This window comes from Phalacrocorax carbo, chromosome 2 (assembly GCF_963921805.1).
Source record: "Phalacrocorax carbo chromosome 2, bPhaCar2.1, whole genome shotgun sequence".
NCBI classification, from domain to species: Eukaryota; Metazoa; Chordata; class Aves; order Suliformes; family Phalacrocoracidae; genus Phalacrocorax; species Phalacrocorax carbo.
Window position 1 is genome coordinate 32,590,450 of NC_087514.1, and position 24,398 is coordinate 32,614,847.

Here is a 24,398-nt window from a genome sequence, read left to right on the forward strand (position 1 = left end):
TCCTTCAGTAGTTTTATTAAATAACACAAATCTTGCTTTTGTTTTAGCTTTAAACAGTAGTTAATCTTCAAAACCCTTTGTTACCAAGAAGTTTATATTAGGTCTTCACTTTAGCTGTTTGTATGGAATAAAATGGAAAAGTCTCTTGTTTAAAGGAAACTGAAGAGATCTTCCTTGTCTTTGTGGTTGCCCAGCTTGCGTTGTAAGCTGAATCTGTTGGGAAACAGTATGAACTTCAGGGTTGGTTTTTTGTTTTGTTTTGTTTTAATAGGACAAAACCTCAGGCCACTAATCGGGGAAGAAAAAGAGCTATATTATGGTGGGGAAAAAGTGCAAAACAGACAGTGGACTCCAAAAGAACAAACTCTGAGTTTGTGCTGGCTTTGATTATAACTGTGTGCTGCAAGTGGGATGATGTTATGCTGTTACTTAGGAGCCTTGGTAGGTGAATTTTGTGGCAGTTGTATTTAATTACTTCTATACCAGCTAAAACTTGTGTCCTACTTTGCATTATGCAGAGCTATATAAGAATAATCTCCTTATTTTCTACTATGTGCATAGTTTCACATGTCTGCTTTATCCATAAAAACCCAGTTGGGGTTTTTAAAATAACAGCATTATAATATTTGCCTTGGTACGTATTGCAGAATTAAACATCAGGGTTCAGAAAAGGCTAAAATAGTCTTGTACATCTTCTGGTCACTGGAACATCAACCTGGTGTCTATGGTATGTATTCTCCATGTGCGAGTAAAGTGTATTAGCTAGCAATTTATAAATTGTCCTTTTTAATACTGTTTGAGACAAATGCTGTTTGTGAATAAGCGGATGACAAGTAAGGTGATATTTTTTGCAAAATTATCTTTTTTTCAAATGGTAGAATGGAGATGGAGAAGAGGAGGTGTGTGTCAAACTGAAGAGATGGTTCCTGTCTTTGCATTGCTGTGCACATGAAAGTCCAAGTGATGCTCTGGAGTCATATTTTGTCTTAGACTTGTGATTGCTCCCAGTACTACAAAATATGAGCAAGTCATATACTGTATGTGACAAGTACAAGTATTTATTAGATTTTGTTTCTGTTTATTGTTTATATATCTGTTGATACTTAACAAGTAGGTGAACCCCTGTCCTGCAGAGCTGTACCTTGTGTTGCCTTCTGCAAAGGAGTAGGATGTTGTAGTTAGTGCTATGTATTGAGGCAATGGCTGGTGGTGTTTTCTGTATCTCAGGATGTATACAGACTGTGGGACAGTATTTAAAAAATATGAAGGAATAAAAAGAACAATTCTGTGCCAGCCTGTCCTTTGGGTAGAGGTGTGAGTAGTAGAGACCCGAGGTGGGCAGCACAGCGTGTTTTGCCCAGTGCAGACCTACTTTAGAAGTGGAGACAAAAAGTCGGACTGCAGGAGGTTTGGAGGGCTCTGCAGGTTTAGTGGGAATGCTGTCTTGGTAGACAGTAGCTGTACAGTGGAATGAGCCCGAAGATGCAAGACTGGGTTGGTTTTTAAGAAATCTAGATTAGGCACTTACTAAAGGCTGACAGTATTTTAGATTAAATAAGTGATAAATGTTAGGGGTTTTTTCTACACTTTTCTTTCCTGCTAATACAGGGACCAGAGCTTTTGCTTTGAGAATCCTCTAAAATCCCTCATTACTGTTAGGCACAAAATTGTGAACATGCTCAAAGCTAGATGTATACAAGGTACTTGAACTTACTTGGTCAAGGGGAAACTGAAAGCTGTACATCTTTGTCTGAGATGAGTTAAAGCCATGAGGTGTAAAATTGGAGTGAATATATTCTGAGACCAGAATAAGATATATTGAACTTCTTAATAGTCATCAGCATTAGACCAAATAGTTTAATGTATAAAAAGAAGGAGGCACCCAGTGAAATTACTTGGCGCTGTAATTGCTTGTATGCTTGTACGTTGAAATTTCAGTCACTGTAGTCATATATCAGTCCTCTCAGTGCCCCTCCTGAGTCTTCACCCTTGTCTCCTGGAAGAACTTCAGTGTGGAGGGAAACCGTGGTGGTGAAAACAAAGCTTGATGCTTATTCCTTTATTAATTTAGGAGAACTCTCACTTGGCAATATGCTGCTTCTGAATGGAAGGCCGTTAACTGCTGGGCGTCAGGTTTTGCAGTATGTTGTCTGAGTTGGTCCTGTTGCCTTTAAGGTGATATTCTGCACAGTGGAGTTTTGACTTAAATGGACCTTGTTGCATTCAATTAAAAAATAGTAAAAGTACACTAGAGAGGAATTTGGTAAATGAACTGCATGAATCACTATGATCTGTTACCCTAGTAATGCCTATGACAACTTTTTAAAACTTCCTGGGATTTAGGTTTATATCTAAGCAACGGTGTACACTTTTAGTAGTCACAGCATATGGAAAATAAGGTCCGGTGGGCTAGTAGACAGCAAAATTTTTTTAGGTTGCTGGTTAAAGTAAGTGCCTTATCAATATATACTTTGTTAGAAAGTAGCTTAATGTATTGGGTTTCGTTTTAATATTCTTTATAACAGTCTCACAGTCTTCTCTCTTTCCTAAAGAAAATAATACATGTTCAAAGTGATCTCAGGAGGTCATCTGTCCAGACCCCATGCTCCAAGCAAGACAAACTTGGTTCAGGTTGCTCAGGGCCTTTTCCAGTCAAGTTTTGAGTATCTCCAAGCTGTGGGGCCTTTAGCTATTGTGGCATCGTACTAACTTTTTATTGCAAACCAGTTTTCCCATTTTGTTGTTTTGTGTAACTAACTTTGGACAGAAGAATCTTTCTAGCTACGGAGGACAGTGCTGAGGAAAACAAATTCGATAGTTACGGAGGGCTGCGTTCTTTGCATGCTGCTTGATGTTAATATGTCATTCACCCATTGATTGCAGCAGTCTGATTACCAATCTCCCATCTCACTTTTCCAGGTTTCATCCATATCTCTCACATTCCAGCACGCATGCTACTTGCCTTTGCAAGCAAACATAAAAGATGGAGCTAGGGTTTTAAAGACATATTGCTCAGTGGGTGGGATAGGACCACCCTGTTTGTATAGTCATAGGCTTTGCTCCAGAAACAGTATGTTACTTCCCTCCATTGGAGTTACTTTCGTTTGGATCTTACTACGGTTTAAATCTATGACTTTGTCCAGTCTCTGGTTAATATATATCATCTTGCAGAGTGTTCTGTTACTGAAAGAGCTACTGGTTTTTTGTTGAACTATATGCACAGAAAGTGAAAGGCATCCAAGTATTTGTGAGAAGCTTTAAAACCTAGAAATTAGAGGAAAAATCAGACAGGTTAGGCATTTAAGGAGGAGGAAGGAAAAAAGCCTTTCTACTTCAGGTACTTTAAAAGAATGTGCCCTTTGTGCTTCCGAATTTTGTAATATTCACCACTTTTGCAACTTGATGTGTAATTGATGCATTATCTATCATAATTGCATGGCCAGTGTTCCTTGAGAGTCAGAAAAGTAGAGGGCTTAATAAAGTATGTTTCCCTGTTACCTTCTGTCTTACTGTTTTTCTGTAGTGCTACTGTGGGGAATCCAGTTCAGGAGATTTAGAAATTTTGGACAAAAGTACTCAAAAAGTCGTTAAATCTCTTTAAATGCTTGAGATAAATTACTGTTTAATGGAATATCCTTTAGGTTATGCAGAAAACTGGAGAAAATACTGTATTTTAGCTCACTCTGTTTCTAGACTGTCCAGAAAAGAATCCTTGATGGCAGTAACCAATGGAGTCTCCTGAGGATTCTCCTATATGTAAATTAGATATTTGTGCCCTTGAGAAGTTCCTTTCCAGGGAGCAGAATGGAGAATGCTGTAGACTTGTAGACCTGTGATAGAATTCAAACAGATTCCCAGTGGCATCTTGGAAAACTGTTCACAATGAAGAATGACCAAGGATTTCTTTTTACGTTGGCATCTGTATCTTAGTGAGTTTAATCTCTGTTCTAGTAAGGAATGAGCACATCTGTCAGTGTGTAAAGATAGCACTTGTGTGTCATGTATGGAGATTATTTCACAGGCAAGTTTGCACATGGGAGAATCTTGTATCTGTATTTTTTTTCTGGCCAGGATGATAAAGGAGAGGGATATTATTAACTAGAATGGACCATTTTTAGGTGTTAAAAACAGGAAATCCATAGGAAGTTAGTGTGCCCATCTTCATGACGAGGAGATAAAAACTTCACAAACAAGGTTTTTTAGGGTAGAGAGCCTAATTGTGTGCCATCGTGTGAAGGCAACAAGAATGAGGTGAATGCCGTTTAATGGGTGTGATTACCAAGCGATGAAGGAATTTTCTGTGAATTGTATTATTGCTTAAAAAAAGCTCTGTGTTGCTCACTCTGTTCAATGGCCATTACTAATGCCATCTTTCTAGATAATTTAGGAAAATCTTCTTTAAACCAAACTCAGTTCTCTCAATCCTCTCTGCTAGCTCAGGCTTTTTCCAGATGATCTACATGTAAGAAAAGGCAGTTCAGTTGTTGGAAATGGATCATCTAGTGTAGCGCCTGATACCACTAGCGTTCATTAAACTAATCCAAACCATAGGTGGACTTCCTTACATCCTGCTGAAATATGAAAACAAAGCTGCTCTTTACCTGAGACCTGAACTTAGCTGTGGAGTATATATGCGTTAACCTACAAATGATAACATCTGCCTTTCTTTGTGGGTTTATTCCCCCGCCCCACCCCAGACCAATTTTCTTATTAGTTTGGCTTGCTATGAAGGATAACTGAAAATATTCTTGGGTGAAGTGATAGTCATCCTTATCATCCTGAGTTTCTGTGCTGCTCCATGTTCTTACCGTTGCCCTTGTCTGTGGGCACTCTCACACTCTGATTTGTTCATCCCGATACTCACTTGGCCCTTTGGAAACTAGACCAACAGAAAACATTCCTTACAACAAAGTAAATAGCTGTTGTTTTGTTACATTCCTGAACCAGGCTTACTCCAGGTTGGGGGAAGTTTCAGTGGTGGCATAAGGGGGCAGGAGTTCCCTCTCTGGGAGGGAGTGGAGAGGGCCGGATGAGTCATGACAGTGCCAGCTTGGTTGGCTTAAACACTTACAGGCCTGTGTCCTAAATTAAGAAGACTTAACAGGTTTTTTGGAAGACGCCACAAAGATTTCTGTCAGATGTTCAGTCTCGTAGATGGGGCAGGTAAAGTACTTGGAAGGATGATCTATTCCAAAACACCAATTTCTGAAAAGCCAGCATCTCTGCCAGTTGATGATACTGTGCTTGTGTCGATCTCTTCAGTATCACATATGCTGCCCCTCTGTATTTACATTATGTGTATTTCTTAAGTCCCTGCAGGCTTCCCCCCTTGATAATGTTAACTCTTACTTGGCAAAGTTGTTTCCATATGAAGCACTCAGCTGCTCCATCTGAGAGAGTGAATGTCCACTGAAAATCTCACTTCCTGGATGATTGTTTTCATTGGCATCGTCCTTAGACAAATCAAATTAGGTCAGGAGTGGAAGATGGAGAAATGGGATAACACTGGTTAAGGAAGCAGGGACTGAACGATCAACTCTATCCATAGAGCAGTTGACCGTGGAGTTTTGTTGTATTTGACCTGCTGTAACTTGGTGTTAGTGTCAAGGTATAACTTACGATGAGATGTATTATCTTTGAAAACAGTGTTTATAAGTATGCGGGATGATGGAAAAGTGTTTGTTACTTTGCAGAGGCAAGCAGTTGAATTCCAAGGCAACTGGGTGATTCTGCAAACTCTAGTGAGTTCATAGTGAGAAAGTCAGTGGAAGACCACTGAATTTTGCAGTTTGTTTTACCTCCATTTCTCTTAAAACAGGTTTTGGCGTTTCAATATGAGGACTGCTTTATAATCTCCTGCCCAGATGGAGTCATTCTGAGGGGAAGTTAATTTTGAAATGTGTACTTTTAGCTTACAGCTTATACGTTGATTTAAAGTTGCATCTAGATTGCTGCCGCCCCCTCAATTCATATGATAAATTTCATTTAAATACTTCCTCTCATTGCTTCCACTATTTTGCATTTATTCTCGGAGCACTTACAAATGCATCCTGTGCAATTAATTTTCATATATTTGAATGTAGACTGCACTGTGAAATTCAAACAATCCTATGTTTGGACCCTTATCTGATATTAGCTTTCCTGTATGAAATCCTACTGCTCTGTTTGTGGTTCACCATCACCAGCCGCTTTCTTTTTGTGGTGTGTGTGTGTATGCATGTGTGCGTGTGTTGTACTTTGTTCAGCCCTTATCCTTGGGTTGCTACATTTAACAGTTCTTGTTCCTGAAGCAGCAAATTTAGCAGGTGTCAGATCTGTAGCTTATAAATCCTGAGGCTAAGTAATCTCAGAACAACCCATGGTGTTTGTACCTTCCAGCAGAGCTGGAATTCAAAACTTGCTCTTGTTTTGACTTCCCCAGGAATAAAAGTTTCCAAATGTACAAGTGGAAAATGATGGTATTATTCTCTGCTCACATAAAATATAGATGGATTTTTAGCATCCTGTTGAAGTAGTCAGTGGGAAAGTGTGTTGTTGAAGCCAACAGATCTTTAAACTTTAAATTGCTTTCTTATTTTGTTCAGATAGTTCTTCTGCTGGCTTTTAAAATAGTCTGGAATCTTGCATGAAGTCATTATTATATCAGTCAATTACTGCCAAATGTGGGGGAAAATTAATAGGCTCTCTTTTTGTCAACCTATTTATCCATCTATAAAGTGATTTATTTAGATTCACTTTCAGTCTTTTCAGGTACGTATTGGTTCCTGCCGTGGTTCAGCCCCAGTCAGCAACTAAGCCCCACACAGCCACTTGCTCGCTTCCCCCACCCCTGTGGGATGGGGGAGAGAATCAGAAGAGCAAAAGCAAGAAAACTCATGGATTGAGATAAGAACAGTTTAATAATAAAAGATAATAATGATGATGAGGAGGAGGAGGATGTAATGAAAATGAAAACAACAAGAGGAAGAGAGAGAGGTGAAACCCAGGGAACATACCCAAGTGATGCAACTGTTTACCACCTGCCAACTGACACTGCCAGTCCCCAAATCCTGCCCCCGCCCCAGTTTATATACTGAACATGACACCATATGGTGTGGGATATCCCTTTGGCCAGTTGGGGTCAGCTGTCCTGGCTGTGTGCCCTCCCAGCTTCTTGTGCACCTGGCAGAGCATGGGGAGCTGGAAAAGTCCTTGACTAGTGTAAGGAAGACTTAGCAACAACTAAAACACCTGTGTATCAACATTGTTCTCATACTAAATCCAAACCACAGCATTGTACCAGCTACTTGAAAGAAAATTAACTCTACCCCAGCTGAAAACAGGATGCATCCAAAATGCATCTTCCCTTTCATTTGTTACTGGCAAGAAGGCTTCTCTTACTAATTGTATTTCAAAGGCAGTAATCTTTAAAAAGTGGTCAAATTTAGTAGATCAGAGAAGGCCTATGTGAGAATGAGTCTCACTTTGATATAGCTGGGTATTTTCACCTAGCATATGATGGAAGCCTGTGACAGTCAACTCTCTCAGATCACAAAACAGACATGTCTCTGAAGAGCAGGAAGATTTATGTTTTCCCATTTTCCCAAAGGTCTCTAGGAAGAAACTGGCATTTTGTTTATTTAGTTACTGAATTAAAATATTTACTTTGATATTGTAGAGTGAAAAATGAGAGCAGTGATGATTCAAGTGTTTTTAATGTGTTTGATCTGGCCTATGCATGCTTTCTACTTTTGCTGCTTTGGCAAAATGGTTTTGTTCTTTAATGATTTAAGTATTATTCATTATTAAATGGTTGCGTGAATAGCTCAAGGTACTAATTCTGTTTTGATTTTCACCAAGGAGATAACAAAGAGATGAGACGTTCTTTGCAGGAGTATCTCCTGATATTGAGAACGAATTTTTAAATCAATTTACCTAGCCAATAGTAGAACTGGCAGATGTTTGCAGGAGATGCAAAGTGTTATGGTTTTGTGTGACTCAATGAAAGCTTTATCTTTAATGTGCAAAATGTTTTGGGGTTGGAGAAACGTACGAGATCTCTCTTTAGAAGTCTTACCAGAAATGCACTGGACACATGAAATCCTTACTTGTAATTTAGTGGATAAAGCCTTTTTGTGTATTACAAGTTTAATTTAATTCCTCCTTCAGATAGTATGTTTTGTGAACATTTTTTTTACTATTTATTTATCTGTAGGTTCCTTCAGAGAAATCGGAATCCTTTGCATCCATGTTGAGACGCTCTCCTTTAATTCAGATGGGACCTGCCAAAGATAAAATTGCCATTGGTCAAATATTCCATGTTGTAGGTGATGATCTTTATATAGATTTTGGTGGCAAGTTTCACTGCGTGTGCAAAAGACCAGAAGTAGATGGAAAGTAAGTAATAAACTCACGGTAAGCAATTAACATATGTGAACGACATACTGAAATGCTTAGCTGCTGGGTCTTGACCGTCTTCTGGACTGAGCTTGGATAGTTTGTATGAATTTTGTGGTTTAAACTATGGAAGCTAACATATTGTGCAGAATGGAAATATGATCACAAACAGATCTGCATAGCTCAGACAGCAGTGTCTTGAATGGAGATTCCTTTGCAATTTTGCATTATTGGTATCTGCATTATTCCAGCTTACAATGACCAAATGAAATTACTGCGTGTTTTGCCACTGAGGAAAGGGGAAATTTTTATTATCCAAGTTGTTAAAACAAGCACTATTTATTGAAGTACTTGGGAGTTTTGCGAACGTGGGACTTCAATGCCATGTAAATTGTAAGCTTCCTTAGGAAATATCTGTGCTGAATACATATGTATGAGGTGATGTACTGGGGTGTTTACACGTTATTTGTGATAATACATTTCATAATAGATGATCAGTGCGAATGTGGTCAAATATTCCATATTGCAGAAGTTGATTTTATATAGATTCTGGTGGCAAGTTTCACTGTATGTCCTGAACTAGAACAACTGTGGTGGAACTAGAACAGTTGTGCTGGGGAATGCAGTAATTAGAGCTAAAAGGTAAGCAAGCAAAGAATTCTAGTGAAAATTGCATTTATAAGCTTTCTAAACTGTCTTTAGCACCTTATGGATATGTATTATTCAAAATACCTTGTCTATTTAATTTGTCTCTAGGTTGCTTTAACACTTAGTTTTTAATATGTAGGCAAAATACCATGTTTTTTAATTCATAACTTCAGAATATTTTAGTCCATCTGTTTCCCTCTTTTTTTCCTTGAGAGAGGAGAAGCCTCTTTGTTAATCTGCAAGATCACTGTGTCTAAACCATTAAATATGATTCCTGTGATAAACAGTTGTGAAATAGTTGGAGTTTTTTTTAGAAGATTTAACAGAAATAATCACACCTTTGTGTGAAAGTTTGTGATAGTATTTTATCAGCATTTGTATACTCAACTTCCGTTTTTTTGATAGGTCTGTGACTTTCAAAGCAAATATGATTGATGGCACAGGATAAACAGAGTCCTTTGTGCCTGTCACATTTGGCAGCAGGCAAAGCTTTTCCTAGTTTTTGCTGCTGCTGTAGTGGTAAAGCCTGTGTGGCTCTTTGTGTCTTTTGCTAATTCTAAATTGAGATGAGCTTTGCCTTTCCCAAGCCTGTTCTTGCATGCCTGAGGAGTGTTTCTATATTCATCTGAATCTATGAGTATTCATTTTGGTTTTGTGGTAGAGTTCAGACTGAAGCTCCCTGTTCAGCTGAGCTAGCCTTCTGCCAGGTCTGCTTGACTTTTGTGTATCAGGGAAGACCTTTCTAGAGCATTAAGGAGTTTGTTCTTATAGATCAATGGCCTCTTCTGGGCACCTTTTCATGTCAGGACAACTTCTTATCTGCCCTGAATGAACCCAAGTCTACAGTCCTGAAGCCCAGATCTCTCTTCTGCCACTACCCTTTCTCACTTTCCTTCAGCGTTTAAGCTACATCACTGGTGCTCGGAGCAGCTGAGGCTGCCGTAAGCTACTGCATTCCCAAATGGTTCTTCCCTGCCCATGAGTAACGTGTCCAGCAGAAGACCTGCCCTAGTTGGGCTGACACCTTTGGCAAAAAAAGTGTCACCAAGGCCCTCACTCTGGATTGCTTGCTCTCCTCCATGTTTTTTTCTGCTTGAGCAGACATCTGGACATTTGAAGTCACTGGTGAGAATCAAAGCCTGCAATCATGAGGTGGCTTCTGGTTGTTTGAATGAGGCTTCATCCACTCCCTGATCAGACAGCCCATAGCAGGCATCCACCGTGACACTGTCTTTGTTGGTCTCCTCTCTCATTCTGAGCCATAGCTCTCAACTGTCTCTTTGCATGGTTCATAGCAGCGCTCCATGCACTTGTGCCCCTCCCTTCCTTGCAGTGCAGCACCTTTTACCGTGTGCCACGTCTGCTTGTGTGCTTCCTCCCAGTTTTGGGGAGCAGGCAACTTTGTGCATTGTCTTCAAATCCTTAACTGCCTTTCATTCACCTTGTGAATGCTGAGCCCACTGCTTGCTATTTCCTTGTGTGGTGTTAATATCGCATTTTGTCATGGTGCTCAGGAATACTTGGGTGGCAAGATAAATTGGGGAAAAGTAGTGAAATAAGTCTTTCTAAAGAAGCTTACAGGCAGACAAGTGTCTTTCTACTCCTTCCCTGCTCTCATCTTCCTCCTAATGCTTGACGTCTTTTCTTCCAGTGCCCGTTGCAGTGGTACAGTGGGAAATGGGGCCTAAGGAAACTGTTGTTGGAGCAGATGCTTCGGTGTGAGTCAGTTGTCCATTGAATGCTGGGAGTATAAGCCTGGGGCTGAGAGGATCTAGACTAGTTATATTTTTGGCTGCCTGTTATAATGATAAAAACAAGCAGATCCACATAAGGCGTGTTTATACTTCGCTCTCACTGCTTTTGAGTGGGAGTGGAGAGAGAGAAATTAACAGCCTGGGCATTTTTAATGAAATAAAATTTGGAACTAAAGGCGGTAGTTCACAAAATGATACAGACAGGATTTAGAAGATTGAGGATGTAGTGGCAGTGGAAGTAGTAGTATCGATACTTTATGTCTAATGGACTTAGAGGTATAGGTGACTGATTCAAATCCCCTTTCTCCTCAGTTCAGTCCAGGAACCTAAATTTGTCTGTGACTTCATAAGTGTTTAAATGCTATATGGGCCTAATCCTCTAAATAAAAATATCTGTGTAAGAAAATAAATATTTTAGATAAGTCTTGCCACCTTTTTCCAATTCATTGTGTTTCTGGAATTGGAACTTCTAAAATTTACCTGGATTTACAGAAAATTGCAGTCACGGGCAATCTTTTTTTCTGTTGTTCACCTTATAGCTTGTCATAAGGTGCTGTGTCATATAATGTAGTTGTACCAGTTCATTTCTAACTGGGATTTGTAACACAAAATTTGCAAAGTACTTGTGGAATGAAAAATAAACATGGAAAACTACAATCTTAGCAAGCTGCATGTGTCACCAGTAGCATTCAGGTGCTGCTGAGTTTGGATCTCCGTGCTTATAAAAAACAGTGGGAAGACTTATGCCTTTGCTTGTACAATTGCTTTGATCTGCTTACATAGTAAAGAGAGCAGCTCATTGATTTTTGAGGTAAAGTTTGCCTTATCAAAACAAATACAATCTTTTCATACACTGACCTCTTAGTAGGTGTGAAGGCTTAGAGTCTTTCAGCGGAAACTGACTTTTCTTTGGAAGGTAGTAACCAGAATAAAGGTCAAACTAGTGCTAGTGAATCTTCTACCAAAGCTTGAAAGTAACTGGGTAGAATTTGCAGTGTGTATGTAGATCTGCACCAGCTTACGTTGGTGGTTGCAATAAGACTTTGTTACTGTTATTTCTGTTAATTCACTTGCTGATAAAAGTGACTTTGTCACCGTATTGTATGTGCATGTAATCAGTATAACGGTTTACTGTTTTGTTTGCAAAATGTTTATTGCTTGTGCCAAGGAGAGGACCGGGCATTTTAATTGACAGATAACATGATTTCATGAAGGCCATCATTTCAGGACAGAACCACCAGGTTTAATCTTCAGACACAGAAATTCATGATACCAGATTTATAAAGTCAGTCTTGACATCATGGCTCTTCTATTCTCGTATTCTGATGCTGATCTTTGGGTTTACTGTATTGTCTTTTCAGGTATTTGGCAACTCCTCCAAAATATTAGTTTATCATCTTTAAAGGGAAAAACCCTCTTTCTTGCCATTTATGTAGGGAGGTATCTCCATGAGGACATGTGCTTTTGATATTTCCTTGGTCATTTGGCTTTTTTCTCACCAGAACTCAACTATTTCCATGATACTACAACACAGTTTTCTTTTTCTTACGTAATTCCTTTGCTTTTTGAAAGTGCCTGAAGTTATTTGAAGAGAAACAAAAATCCTACAAGAGGTTCTTGTCTTTAAAGCTTGTTCTCTTGCACTGCTCAGTCCTGATGCTAAAAGTTACGGTTTCTTGGGATGTCCAAATGAAAGACCTTGTGGTGCTACCACCATGTGGCCATAAGAAAGAATTCCACCTTCAAGACTGTCCTTGGGTAAAAGAGCAACTACAAAAAAGAAGTGTCCCTCAATTGGGAATTTTGATGTAGCTACGTAAATATATTTTTTTCCATCAGTTCTTCTAAAGTAAACTTCAACCTTAAAAAAAAAAAAAAAGTAACCAAAACCAAACCAAACCAAACACCACAAACTATTAAGTAAAAGAAACCTTAGAACAGCTATGATACAAAATCTAAATTGAAAAAGCATTTGAACAACCTGCTAGCTATATTATTTTAGGTTTTGCTGACTGTTTTCCTTCTTCTTATGCTCTTTGGGAAAGCTGTTTCATAGGATTGCAGAAAATATATTTAATTATCAGCATTTATGGTATTGAGAATGGGAGCATGCATCAGCTTAGTTAGAGACCAAAGATATTGTTGGTGAAATGTCACTGAGGTAAGGCAAGGATGTATTTGGTTATAAATATCAACAGCATTTTGTAATTTGGGATTTATTTAATGTGACAGGAGTATTTATTACCCTTATGATTTCAAGGTCTTATTTAATGTACTGTACTTATTTAATATGTACTGTAACAAGTAAAAACAAGTTTCTTGATACACTTTGACTTAAATTCTGTATTACATTTGTGTTTTATGCCAGCAATTCTGTAAAGCATCCAGAGTTTATACAAATGAGAAAGGGTCTATGGGAAAGTAACGGTGAAGTAACTTTACAGCTATACGAAGTGGCGGGTTTTTTTTCTGTCTTTTAACATGCAGAGGAAATGAAGTCCTAAGGAGGAAAGCATTTGTCTTAAATCTCCAAATAAGCAACAACTTAATCCGTGGCAAAAAGGTGTTGTTACAACCTGCTTCTGCCATTATCAGACAGAATTCCTAAGAACCAGAGGACGGGGGAAGGGGTTGTGCTGACACTGCCCATTGCACGGTCTGCACCTGTACTGTTAATGACCAATTCCCATCAAAAGCACAGCGGCTTTCAGCAGTTTTCTGAAATGTAGGATTGAGGGACCAGCTTCCAAAGGGGATTAAACTGCACGTCTCCATGCCAGTGTAATGAAGCTCTACTTTCAAAGGCTGCTGTAACCCTCCAGCAACTCCAGTATTATCAGGCTGTAGGATCAGAAAGACACTTCCTTTATGTTTGAGTATGCAGCTGGTGCAGGGATTTCCAGTATATCCTGTGGCGATTTTACTTGACACCTTTTATACAGTGCATATTTGCTGAACTTAAATAGTAGAGAAGGGAAGAAATCATTTGATGCTGGTTGTGATTTAGAACATGACAGCTTAATGAGCATCATAAAACATTACCTAATGCTGTTTCTGTAAATTGTATCAAAATATTTACACTGTTTGAATGGTTGCCAGGGCGGATTTTTTTGGGGAAGCATTTTAAATTCTTCTCTTTTTGTTCTATTTTAAAAATATTTTATAGATAAGGGCAGGATGGAATCCAATTAAAAATAATGTATCTTTTTAGGCTAGGTAATGTGAATAAGGCTGGCTGTTTTCTAGCACATCCAGTTTGTTAAGACAGTCTTGAGTTTAAGTTAACAGTGATAGGTGAAACTATTTAAGAGATACTGTAAGGTTAAAAATATCAATTTATGGGGAAAAAAAATAGGTGCATAGAGAGAGATGCTCTGCAGGGGGAAGGATTTCAAGAAGACACCATTTGGTTTAGTTCCAGTTTGTGCATTAAACAAAGTCATAGCACATTAAGCTGGAGGGAGAGTTTGGAGTTAACTACTCCATTTTGATGCCATGTGAATATGTTTCTTGAGCAATTAGTGCATCTTTCATCCAGAATGAGCTACCTCACACAAAGCACCAAGTAAGCTACCTCGATCTCGGTGTGCGGCAGAGATACTTGGGAAGATGGCAATGTGTGGTAAATTCACTCTTTGCGTGCTGAACCCTAGTTTCCCTGACTGTTGTGTATCTAATGTGCAAGACTACTATGGAAAGGTTTATGCTGAAGACAGAACCTTTCTAACTCTTTCCTTTAAAGGTAAATAAAGACTAGACAACTGGCAGGAGGCTGGCCCAATAGAGAGACCCAGCACCCTGCTTCCTTTCCTGGGGTCTTTGCTCTTGTGTTGCCAGGGGTATCACAGTCATCAAATTCAGGCTTAACCTGGAGTCTGTGACTAACTGGGATCAAAGTCTCTGAGTAGCAGTATGGGTCACCCATAGGATACAGATTTGGTGGCAGTGGAGAGACTTCATGAGGTTTTCCTCAGAATATGTATTTCTTCCCTGTCCTGTACTGCTGCTGACTGGAGTGGTGCTGTTCTGGCAGCCTGGCACATCCTATAGCCTTCATGTCAAACGTAGAATGTTGACGGAACTATTACTGCTAAAAAAAAAAAAAGGTAATTAATGTGGTATATAAAGGAAATTATTTCTTGCTGTAGTAATGCTGATTTTAGTTCTATGTGTTTGTTTTTACAGTGGTCTACTTCCTTTTTACTGTCTGTTGCCAGCAAAATAGCATCTATCTGTAATGGTAATTCTTGAGGGGAAAGAAGGAAATTGCTAACCAGCAGTACAAGTGATACAGCAAATGATGCTTTTGCAAGTACAATTTTCAAACTTGTGCAGATGCAGAAAAAACAGGTCATATGAAGGAGACTGTAGAAACCTAGTAATTTTTTTTTAAATTATTAATTCATGTTGAAGGTACTGATAAAATGCACACTATGCTGGGTTGGTGTGCAAAATTGCTTTTGGTTTCTGTGGTGTAGTCTTGCTTAGAAAAGGCTCAAGGTCTGCTGAGGGAAATGGTTTTTTTAACTCCCACCTTTGGTAAGTGAGGAGAATGAATACAGCAACTATACCAGCACCATTTTCTCTTTCTGTTTACATGTTCAAGCTGTTGCTGGTAGCTCATCGGCATTAGATCAGTGGTTTCCTCCTTCTCTGCTTCCCTCCTGTTGCAGTTTTCAACCCCAACAGATCAGTCTTTTTCTCACAAGTCTTTCTAGTAGTAACTACACTGTAGAGAAACTTTTATAAGAAGATGGAGAAAATGTATGACCGGTCTCTTACAGGGAATACACTATCTTCCTTCCTTCCATCACCTTTTGTTGCCATTGCCTCATTCATGTGCTCTGTTGTTAACTCTTTGTACCCCTTCTGGGGTTGTTCTCTGTACTATTTTTTTTCCAATACTGATTGCTAATATATATTTCAAATATAAAGAAATGTAGTTACATTTATAATTACAGTTTTATATTATTATATTCAGTATTATATAAGTTAGTAAGCCTTTTTAACTTACAAATTCTCACCTTTTTACCAGTGTTTTCCCACAGAACTGTTAGAATTTGTAGTTTTGTTATATGTTTTCAAGCAGTCACCATCTTTTAGAGGTGACTGTATTGCAGCGGTATGTGATATGTACCCTCTAATAATGCCTTAGGAGAGTTTTATAAATAATTTTTGCTCATTTATGTATAAAGCAGAAATGACATAACTTACTAAAACACCTATTAACATAATCTTTCTCACTCAACATGAACACATACCTGGCCTTTCACACAAAATTTGCTCTATTCTTTTTTCATTGGCTCTCAATTTTTTTGATTTGTTGGAAAATTATTTCTTGCCTATCCAAAAGAAAAGGTAGTGGCATAAGTAAGCAATCTCAGAGAATCTGGTAAGTTTATATGACAATGATTTCGTTTGTGCCTGTAACTTCAAATGATTTACGTCTGTCAGTGCCATGTCGCTGACTAATACATTTGTAATACTAAATAGCTATCTGAAATCAAAGCAATCTTCGTACTTCCCTGCTCCTTCCTCACCCTCTTTCGCTTCTAAGTTGTCCTGCCTACCAGGTAAGCACCTACTTATTGGAGGGCAAAATTCCTCTGCATTTTGAAAGATTAAACTGTATTATTTTTGAATTGTTGAATAATTATGACCTGGTCAAATTTACTGAAGTATAAAACAGCGTACACACGCACTTCCCTGAATCTCTTCCAGTTTGTATCTTTTATGGAAAGCATAACCAGACAGCTGGTCTCCACACTGTGAAAACCAGTCTCCTTCTGTGATGAAAATTACCAGAATGTCATGTTGAAATTCTCTGAGGACCAAGGTGGTTTGCACTAGTCATCAACAAACTTTGGTTTTGGCACTCTGGTCAGCCTTTGGTCTTAAACTTTGCCCAAATTCCAGGGAGAAATGGTAAGCAGGACTGATCTTGTTGTCCCGTTCCCACATACCAACATTGCAACTTAAAAAGGAAGCCTTATTGTTTATGTTGAAGAGGGCTAAATTCAAGGAGGTGGCATGAACTCTCTTTTCTACAAAGCTTCCATATAGTGCAATTCGCCATTGCTCCGAGCCCAAACAATGCACGCGGTGCCACTCTGTCTGCTGTTGAACAATTTCAGCTCTCTTTTTTCAAACAGGCATGCAGAATAACTGTGTGATTGCAAACTTAATCTGTGTGCTTCAGCAAATAACCTCTAACTTATTTATAGCAGCGTGCATTTTGGAAATTATAGCATTTTTATCCCCTATGGACATAGCTTATTATTTGTTTGGTTACTTTACAATTGTGACTGTTTTTGCCACCCACTGTATATCGTTCTTCAGTGGTTATTTTCAACCGCAAATGGAGGTGTTGGCTTTGTGTGGTTCTGTAGTACACAAGACTCTGCTTCCAGAGTTCCTGGAGCCCAGAGTATGTAAACATTTTTTGGACTATACTGTAAATTCTTCATCACATACAGATACTTTAGAGTTTAGTGAATGTAATAATACCATGGGACAGGTGTTGTTTTTCAGAAATACAATTAATCTGTATTAATGAGGCACCCCGTGCAGCATTTGGTATGGAGTATGCAGCATAGACCTAGGATTACGGCCACAGCAATGCATGCAAGCCTGCAATTGCTTTTTCATCTTTGTTTTCACTTCTGTCGTTAGTTTAAAGTAGCAGAGTTATGAAATTTGACGGCCTTTGGAGGAGAACCCCACAAAACTGGTAGCATTTACTGGTGAAAATTTTTTGCCAGCTCTGTCTTGCCATGGCATCATGATATATGGGAGATGGAACATGCTGTATAAAACCTCTTGGGAGAAGAAAGCAGTCCATAGGTGGCCTGGAGCTTTTTTGGCAGTGTCAAAGTCTGTAAATACTCATTAAGCCACACTTCTCATATGTGGACGTGCACGCATACACGAAAAAAAAGGACTTGAGAAACTTATTACTGCATTGGAAGGTTTGAGTGTTGTCTGTAGAAGATGAGGTAGGTTAATTCCCTTTTTTTCCCCTAAATCAGGTATTGGGTGTCAAGAACTGTAGAAACTAGAATTATAAACTCATGACTTTGCAGAATAATTAAAATTGGGGGTTTTTTTTGTATTTGTTTCTAAATTGATTGAGAAAAATCACTTGAGTCTCTGTATAGAGCATATTTGGAATAATTTTCCCTCCCCCATGCTTTAGAGAAAGCCTTATGGTTTACATGTGGGGAAGAGCTCTCTCACTTAAATATTTCGAGTAAAGTATAATTAATTACCTGAATAGCTAGAAAAGGCTCTAGGAATCTCAGCTGTCCAGATGCAGAAGATTTTTATTTTTAGTGAAAACCCTAATGCTTTCCAACATGTCTCACTGACTCTGGCTGACAGCAGATGAGGTAGGGACATGCCAGTTACATAGGTGTCTGGTACTTTTCAGGGAACTGTGCTTTATAAACTGCACAGCAGAGCAAGGTGCAGATGTTTCTGGCTTAAAGTCTGTTCAGTTTGACCTGATACTGTAACAGAGGTAAGGGCTAGGTGAAAAAACAGTCCAGGTTACCAAAGCAGCATAACTGCTTTATTAGGTTGGGTGTAACTGTGTGCTAAACCCTCAGTGTAATGAGTTGAGCTGCAGTGCTGCACTGTTGTGGCCTTTGATTTCAGTTTGGGAGCCAACTTGGTCTAAACTAGCTCATGGGCTCCGCGTGGCAATCCACTGAGAGGTGTAGACTTGCCCAAAGACAGAAGCTATTTAGTTTCTAGGTTGAGAAACTGAATTAATGATGGTTTAGGCCAAACGTGAATTGTGAGTCTTCATATAACATAGATCTTACTGGGGAAAATTAATGCTATCGTATAACCATGGAGTGGTAATTATTACTCCCTCTGGAATAGTTTCTGTGAGTCTGAGGAGGGAATTAATACAGCTAGGGAAACACTCTACAGGTAATATATCAACCTTGAGCTCTTCAGAAGGCATGAGTCAAGCCTCCCACAAATCATGATATTAAAGTTGTTTTTATTTTTTGTTTTATTTCTTTTTGGGTTCTTCAGTCTTTGGGTTCAAATCACTTTTTTTTAACTTGGCAGAACAGGAATTTTTAAATAAACCAACTTTTTTTTTTAAAGGCAACTGTGTACAACTTCCTGTGTAACAGTATAGCTGCAAGAAGCAAGACTTTAAGACACCAAATGTCAGAAAGATATGACAATGTCGTTAATGTTAGCAAAGCTAGAGATGTTGCGCAGAATTATTTCACTGATAATTCTTCTCAGTCTGCTATATCATGTTAAGATTATTCAGGCTGGAGGTTAGTAACTAGCAGTGTACCCCAGGGGTCAATACTGGGTCTAGTCCTGTTTAAGATGCTCATTAATAACCTCAGTGATAGGACAGAGCGTACCCTCAACAAGTTTGCATAGAGTACAAACTCAGAGGAATTGTTTTTACACAGGGTGGTTGTGCTGTCATCCAGAGGGACCTTGACAGGCTGGAGAAATGGGCTGACAGGAACCTCGTGAAGTTCAACAAAGAGAAGTGCAAAGTCCTTCCCCTGGGGAGGAGCAACAGCAGGCACCAGTGCATGCTGGGGCCATCTGGCTGGAAAACAGCTTGGCAGGAAAGGCCCTGGGGGTCCTGGTGGACACCAAGTTGAACATGGGCCAGCGGTGTGCTCTTCTGACAAAGAAGGTGAATGTCTAATGCAGCCAGGACTTCAAAGCATTGCCAGCAGGTGAGGGGAGGTGATTCTGTCCCTCCACTCAGCCTTGGTGAGGCCAGATCTGGAGTACTGCGTCCAGTTTTGGGCTTCCCAGCTCAAGAGACAGTCCAGTAAAGGGCCTCTAAGATGCTGAAGGGACTGGAGCATCTCTCCAGTGAGGAAAGGCTGAGAGAGCTGGGACTGTTCAGTCTGGAGGAGAGAAGGCTCAGGAGAGATCCTGTCAATGTGTAGAAATACCTGAAGGGAGGGGGCAAAGAGGACAGAGCCAGGCTCTTTCCAGTGGTGCCCAGTGACAGGACCGGAGCCAATGGGCACAAACTGAGACACAGGAGGTTCCCTCTGAGCATTAGGAAACACTTTTGCACTGTGAGGGTGACCAAGCACTGGTACAGGTTGCTCAGAGGGGTTGTGGACTCTCTGTCCTTCGAGATACTTAAAAGCTGTCTGGACATGGTAGTGGGGGACCCTGCTTTGAGCAGGGGTTTTGGTTCAGGTGGCTTCCAGAGGTGTTTTCCAACCTCTGCTCTCCTGTGATCCTAAGATGATAACTTGATAGAAGATCTGTCTGCCTGACTGAAGGTGGTGGCCATTGATGATTTAGTCAGGCTTTTGTATTTACAGTCAACTGTCCGCACAGAGGGATGGTTCCTCAGAGGGAGGAGTGGGTGTTGACTGCCACTTGGAACAGGCCCAAAAGACCAGTAAAATTAATTCTGTTACTCCTACGCACCAAACCCCTGACAGATGCTTTTCTTCCTCTGATGCTTTCTGTTAGTCCTTGTCAGCCTATTTAGATGCCGTTATCCAACCAGGGCACAAAAACAGGTAAATTCCTACAAAGCAAGGTAAGCCTTTGAAGGCCGAGTGTTTCTGAGCTGTACAGGAGATTCAGCTTCTTTGCTATTATTAGGCAGCTCAGCATATCTGAATAAAAAGAAAAAATGGATGTTCTGAGGCAAAAATAAGTAATTTTCTTGCATGTCTATTATTTAAGAGTAATTTTCTTTCCTTTTCTGCTTGCTAATACACTAACAAAAACAACACAGTCCTCCTGCCTCCGTTTTCCAAATGTGCTTGTGTGGAGCTAGGGTAGGAATAGAAATTGAGTATACTTTTTGTATCAAATGTTTTGGAGGAAGAAGCAGGGCCAATAGAAGAACTAAAGCAACACATAGGTTGTATGTGATTGCCCTTACTGAGTAAGGACCATCTGACAATGCAGTCCCTGCTACTGTATTTGCTTGCCTGATTCTTATATTTTCAAGATTTAAAATTTAGAATCCTAGGCAGGTGTTGTTGTACTGGAAGAAATGCAGTGTAAGTAAAGACTCATATATTTAAAAGACAAAAAGGGGAAAAAAAAAAACTGTTACTCTTCTAAGAGTATTCAGTAGCTGTTAAAACTTGCCTTAATAAATTTTGGAGTCTGTGTGTGGTCACTGCTGCCACGGCTCTGTCAGCATTTTAGGCATGATAGCAGCCAAGCAGGGATGCAAATGTCTGTTGCTTTGTGAACTTGCTGAACATTACCATGATTTATGGACAATGAAATATGAAGTATGATGATAGTCAACATGGAGCATTTTTTTTCTTTACAAAAACAAAGCTTTTTACTTTTTCTGATAGCTGTCAAGGGAGGCAAATTTTCTATTTTCTCATCTTAGCATTTTACAACAATTTATTTTTTATCTAAAGAACTCAAAATCCAGCCACCCAGCTTGGGCGAGAAATAATAACACCCCTCCAGTCCTCCAAATCCTGAAGGAATTGTTCTGAAAAACATTGACGCTATATTTTAAATGAACTGCTTTGAGACTTGGCAGGCTCTGATCACATGGAAAAGTGCACATAATGTGGTTGCACTGTGTGAGCATGTACCCACTTAACCGAGAAATTGAGATACGACTCTAAGGCAGGGAAATAACCATTGGATACAATGAAAAATGCCTACCACTTATTAGTGTTTAGTGACTGTGCTTTAGTAGGGTAAGAGGAAAAGGGCTTAAGCAATTTTTCTTTGATTAATCATTTTATTAGAGAGAATGAAGGATTGCTTGCTTGTTCTCTGTGAAATCTCACGTTCTTTATTTTCATAGTAGTTAGTGGGCTCTTCCAAAGCCAATTAGATCTTCTGAACCAGTTTCACAGTTGGTATAAACCTATATAAAGCATGTCTTTATAGAAGTGCAAAGGTGTATGTTTAATGCTTCTGAAATCTTGTGGAAGTAATGGAGCGTTAATTTTTAAAATTGAAGTATTTAAACTATAATCTACAACATGAAATCCCATTCAAACTTTTTAGGTCTTTTCCATACCTGGTAAGGAAATGTAGTAGAATACAGGTTTAATTTATTTGCAATTTGTACTCATAAAGTTCAGGTATTCAAGGTATTCAGGTAGAGATCGTAATCTTAGTGCTAATTATAAATTGATTGCTAATCTGTCCTCCACTTAAGGAGTTCAGTTACTTCTTTTCCTATGACTTTATCCATTTGAAGTTACCTGAAAGTGTTTTAATCTTTCAGGTTGGGTAGTGCTTGATCCCCCTCACTCATCTTTGGGTGCCCGGTGCCAGACCAGTACACTTACCACCTAAGTACTAGGTTTTGCTCCCTCTGAAGCCTTTCAAGACTGTTTTTGGCAGCTGGCTTGACAGGGCTGCTGGAGATGAGACTGAAATGCACTCTGCTTCCTCCAGACAGAGCTCGGTAAACAAACTGTGATCCTCTGCTGGGCTGGAGGCAGTGCTGACACTGCTGCCAGCCTGGGGGGCATGCAGAGCAGCGGTGATGCGTGGCAGTGAATACAGCATCCTTTTCTGGGTCTTTTGGTGACTTGAATCACACCTTGCTGTAATGTGAAGATTTGTGAAATATTTCTCTGCTTCTGCAAGATGTAGTAAGAGTTCGGTATGCTTTGGCCTGGTGTACACACCAGCGGTGCATTTAGCTAAAACTAAATTATAGTAAGCCAGTGGAAAGGAATAATGTATGGCTGGAGTAGGTTAGGCTAGGTTTAATCTGTGAAGTAGTGATTTAAGCTTAAAAAAACCCCCAGAGTTTTGTAGTGATTTAGAATCACTCTGTTGAAAGAATTGGTGGAGCAGAGGTTTGTTTTTTTTTTCTCTGTTTTCTTCTTCTCATCATAGGGCAAACTTGGAAGGTCTTTCTCTGATGAGAATTTCCTGTCCATTATTTAAAAAAAAAAAAAAAGTGTTAGGTGTTAATTCTTCCAGCTTTGGTGGCCAGCCTCAGTCAATGAGTATTCCTGTGGCAAGGAATGTAATAACCCTAATAGTAATTGAAAGGTGAGGATTTTCTTCCTCTAAAGTGAACTAAAACTCTGTTCAGGATTGTGATTGATCAGATCAGTGGCAGGCTTGCAGGCATCCTTTGGCATTCGTACAAATGTTTGCCTACTTTACGTACCCAGTGCCAGTATACTCAAGTGCGGCCGTATGTCTTACAGCTAGTGTTGAAAGCAGGAAGGCCTGCTTTATTTGAGTAAGGCCATATGTAAATATAAAAAGTAGAAATTCTTGTGCTGTTTTAAAATAAAGTATCTCAGAGTAAGGTGATGGTCTTCACCTATCTTTCAGGTTACTTGCTCACAACTTGTTTGCCAAGAGTGAAAGTCATGGCTTCAGACTCCCAAAATCTTCATGACTAGCTCACACATAATGAAACTTACCATTTGAGGGATTTATTTTTTTCTTCTGGCATTAGACACATTGTTTTTTTAATATTTTGGGGCTTTCTTCTATATTTAGTTAATGTAATAACAGCATTCCAGTATTTTGAGCTAAAAAAATAAACTTGAAAGAGCAGTAGGAAGCATGCTAATACTATCTTGGCTATTAGTGGTAACAATATTCCTTGTGTTCCGCTCATTGGAATCCAGAGATTTGTTTAACTTAAAATGCATTTTCTTTCTTCTTCCCTTTTTTAAGCAATTCACAGTCTTAAAACAGGTTAAGCAGTTCTTTCACTCAGACTTAATCATATATGACTTTATCTGTATTATGGTCTGCATGAGTTAAAGAGCAATTGCTAACTCTCTTATACCTGAAGCTTCACGCTAATCATACCAAAGTCCAAATACATTTTGCAATCAAAGACTTCACTCCTTAGAATAAATTGTGCATATTTCCTTTTATACTCTAGTATACGAAGCAGGTGAAGTTTTGACTTCGTGCCAGAGGGCTACTTTTGTTTCTTAGAGGTATTTATAAGGATGCTATTGTAAAGAAGTATGGCTTCTATAAACGGAAAGTTGGCAAAAATAATTATTTGAAAAATAGCAGTAATCTATATGAAGTGGTTTTTTTCTTCTGCTAATAGGTAATGCACAGGTGCATATGTGATATTAGGTATATGATAAATTTTCCCTGACCCTTTATTTGCACAATATAAATGTTTTGCGTGAAATGCAGATGCATAGCTATGGTTGTCTTTTGTTACTCTTCTCAGTTCCTTTAAAAGTCTTTGCAGTAGGGATTTTAAATGACAGCCTATGTTGTTATTGTCTTTGATGTACCTTTTGAAGGGACGTAGGGCTCTTGCAATTCCATATCCCATGCTTACTTTTTCTTCTTGGTTGAAGTTGCAGCTGTGAATTGGGTCATGGTGGGAGGGAAGGGGAGGGGGTGTTACTGTGGTTTTGGGTTTGAAGGAGATAAAATATGTTACTTAAAACGACCATGCTGTCTCCGCAGCAGCGGCATCATGCGCAGGCTTCACCCAAGGTCGGAAGCAAGAAGCGCCAGTGCTGTGCGGTGGTGGGAGCTGCGTGACCAGTGACTCCGGGCTTCCCGCCGGAGCTGTCCTGTGCAGGGGGACCTGCCGCTGGCTGCCCGGGCGAGTGCAGAGCCATTCTTCCGCCTTCACTTCCTCGGCTCTTTAGCCCC

The 24,398-nt window shown here is 39.4% G+C and overlaps 1 protein-coding gene across 1 annotated transcript in view; it reads left to right on the plus strand.

The window, feature by feature from the left end:
• The window catches only part of MRPS28 (mitochondrial ribosomal protein S28), an 83,887-nt gene that overhangs the window by 12,088 nt on the left and 47,401 nt on the right, over positions 1-24,398 (plus strand). The window contains exon 2 of the mRNA XM_064442504.1: positions 8,195-8,376. Coding sequence (XP_064298574.1) covers positions 8,195-8,376 — 182 coding nt within the window. The remainder of the gene's footprint in view (positions 1-8,194; positions 8,377-24,398) is intronic.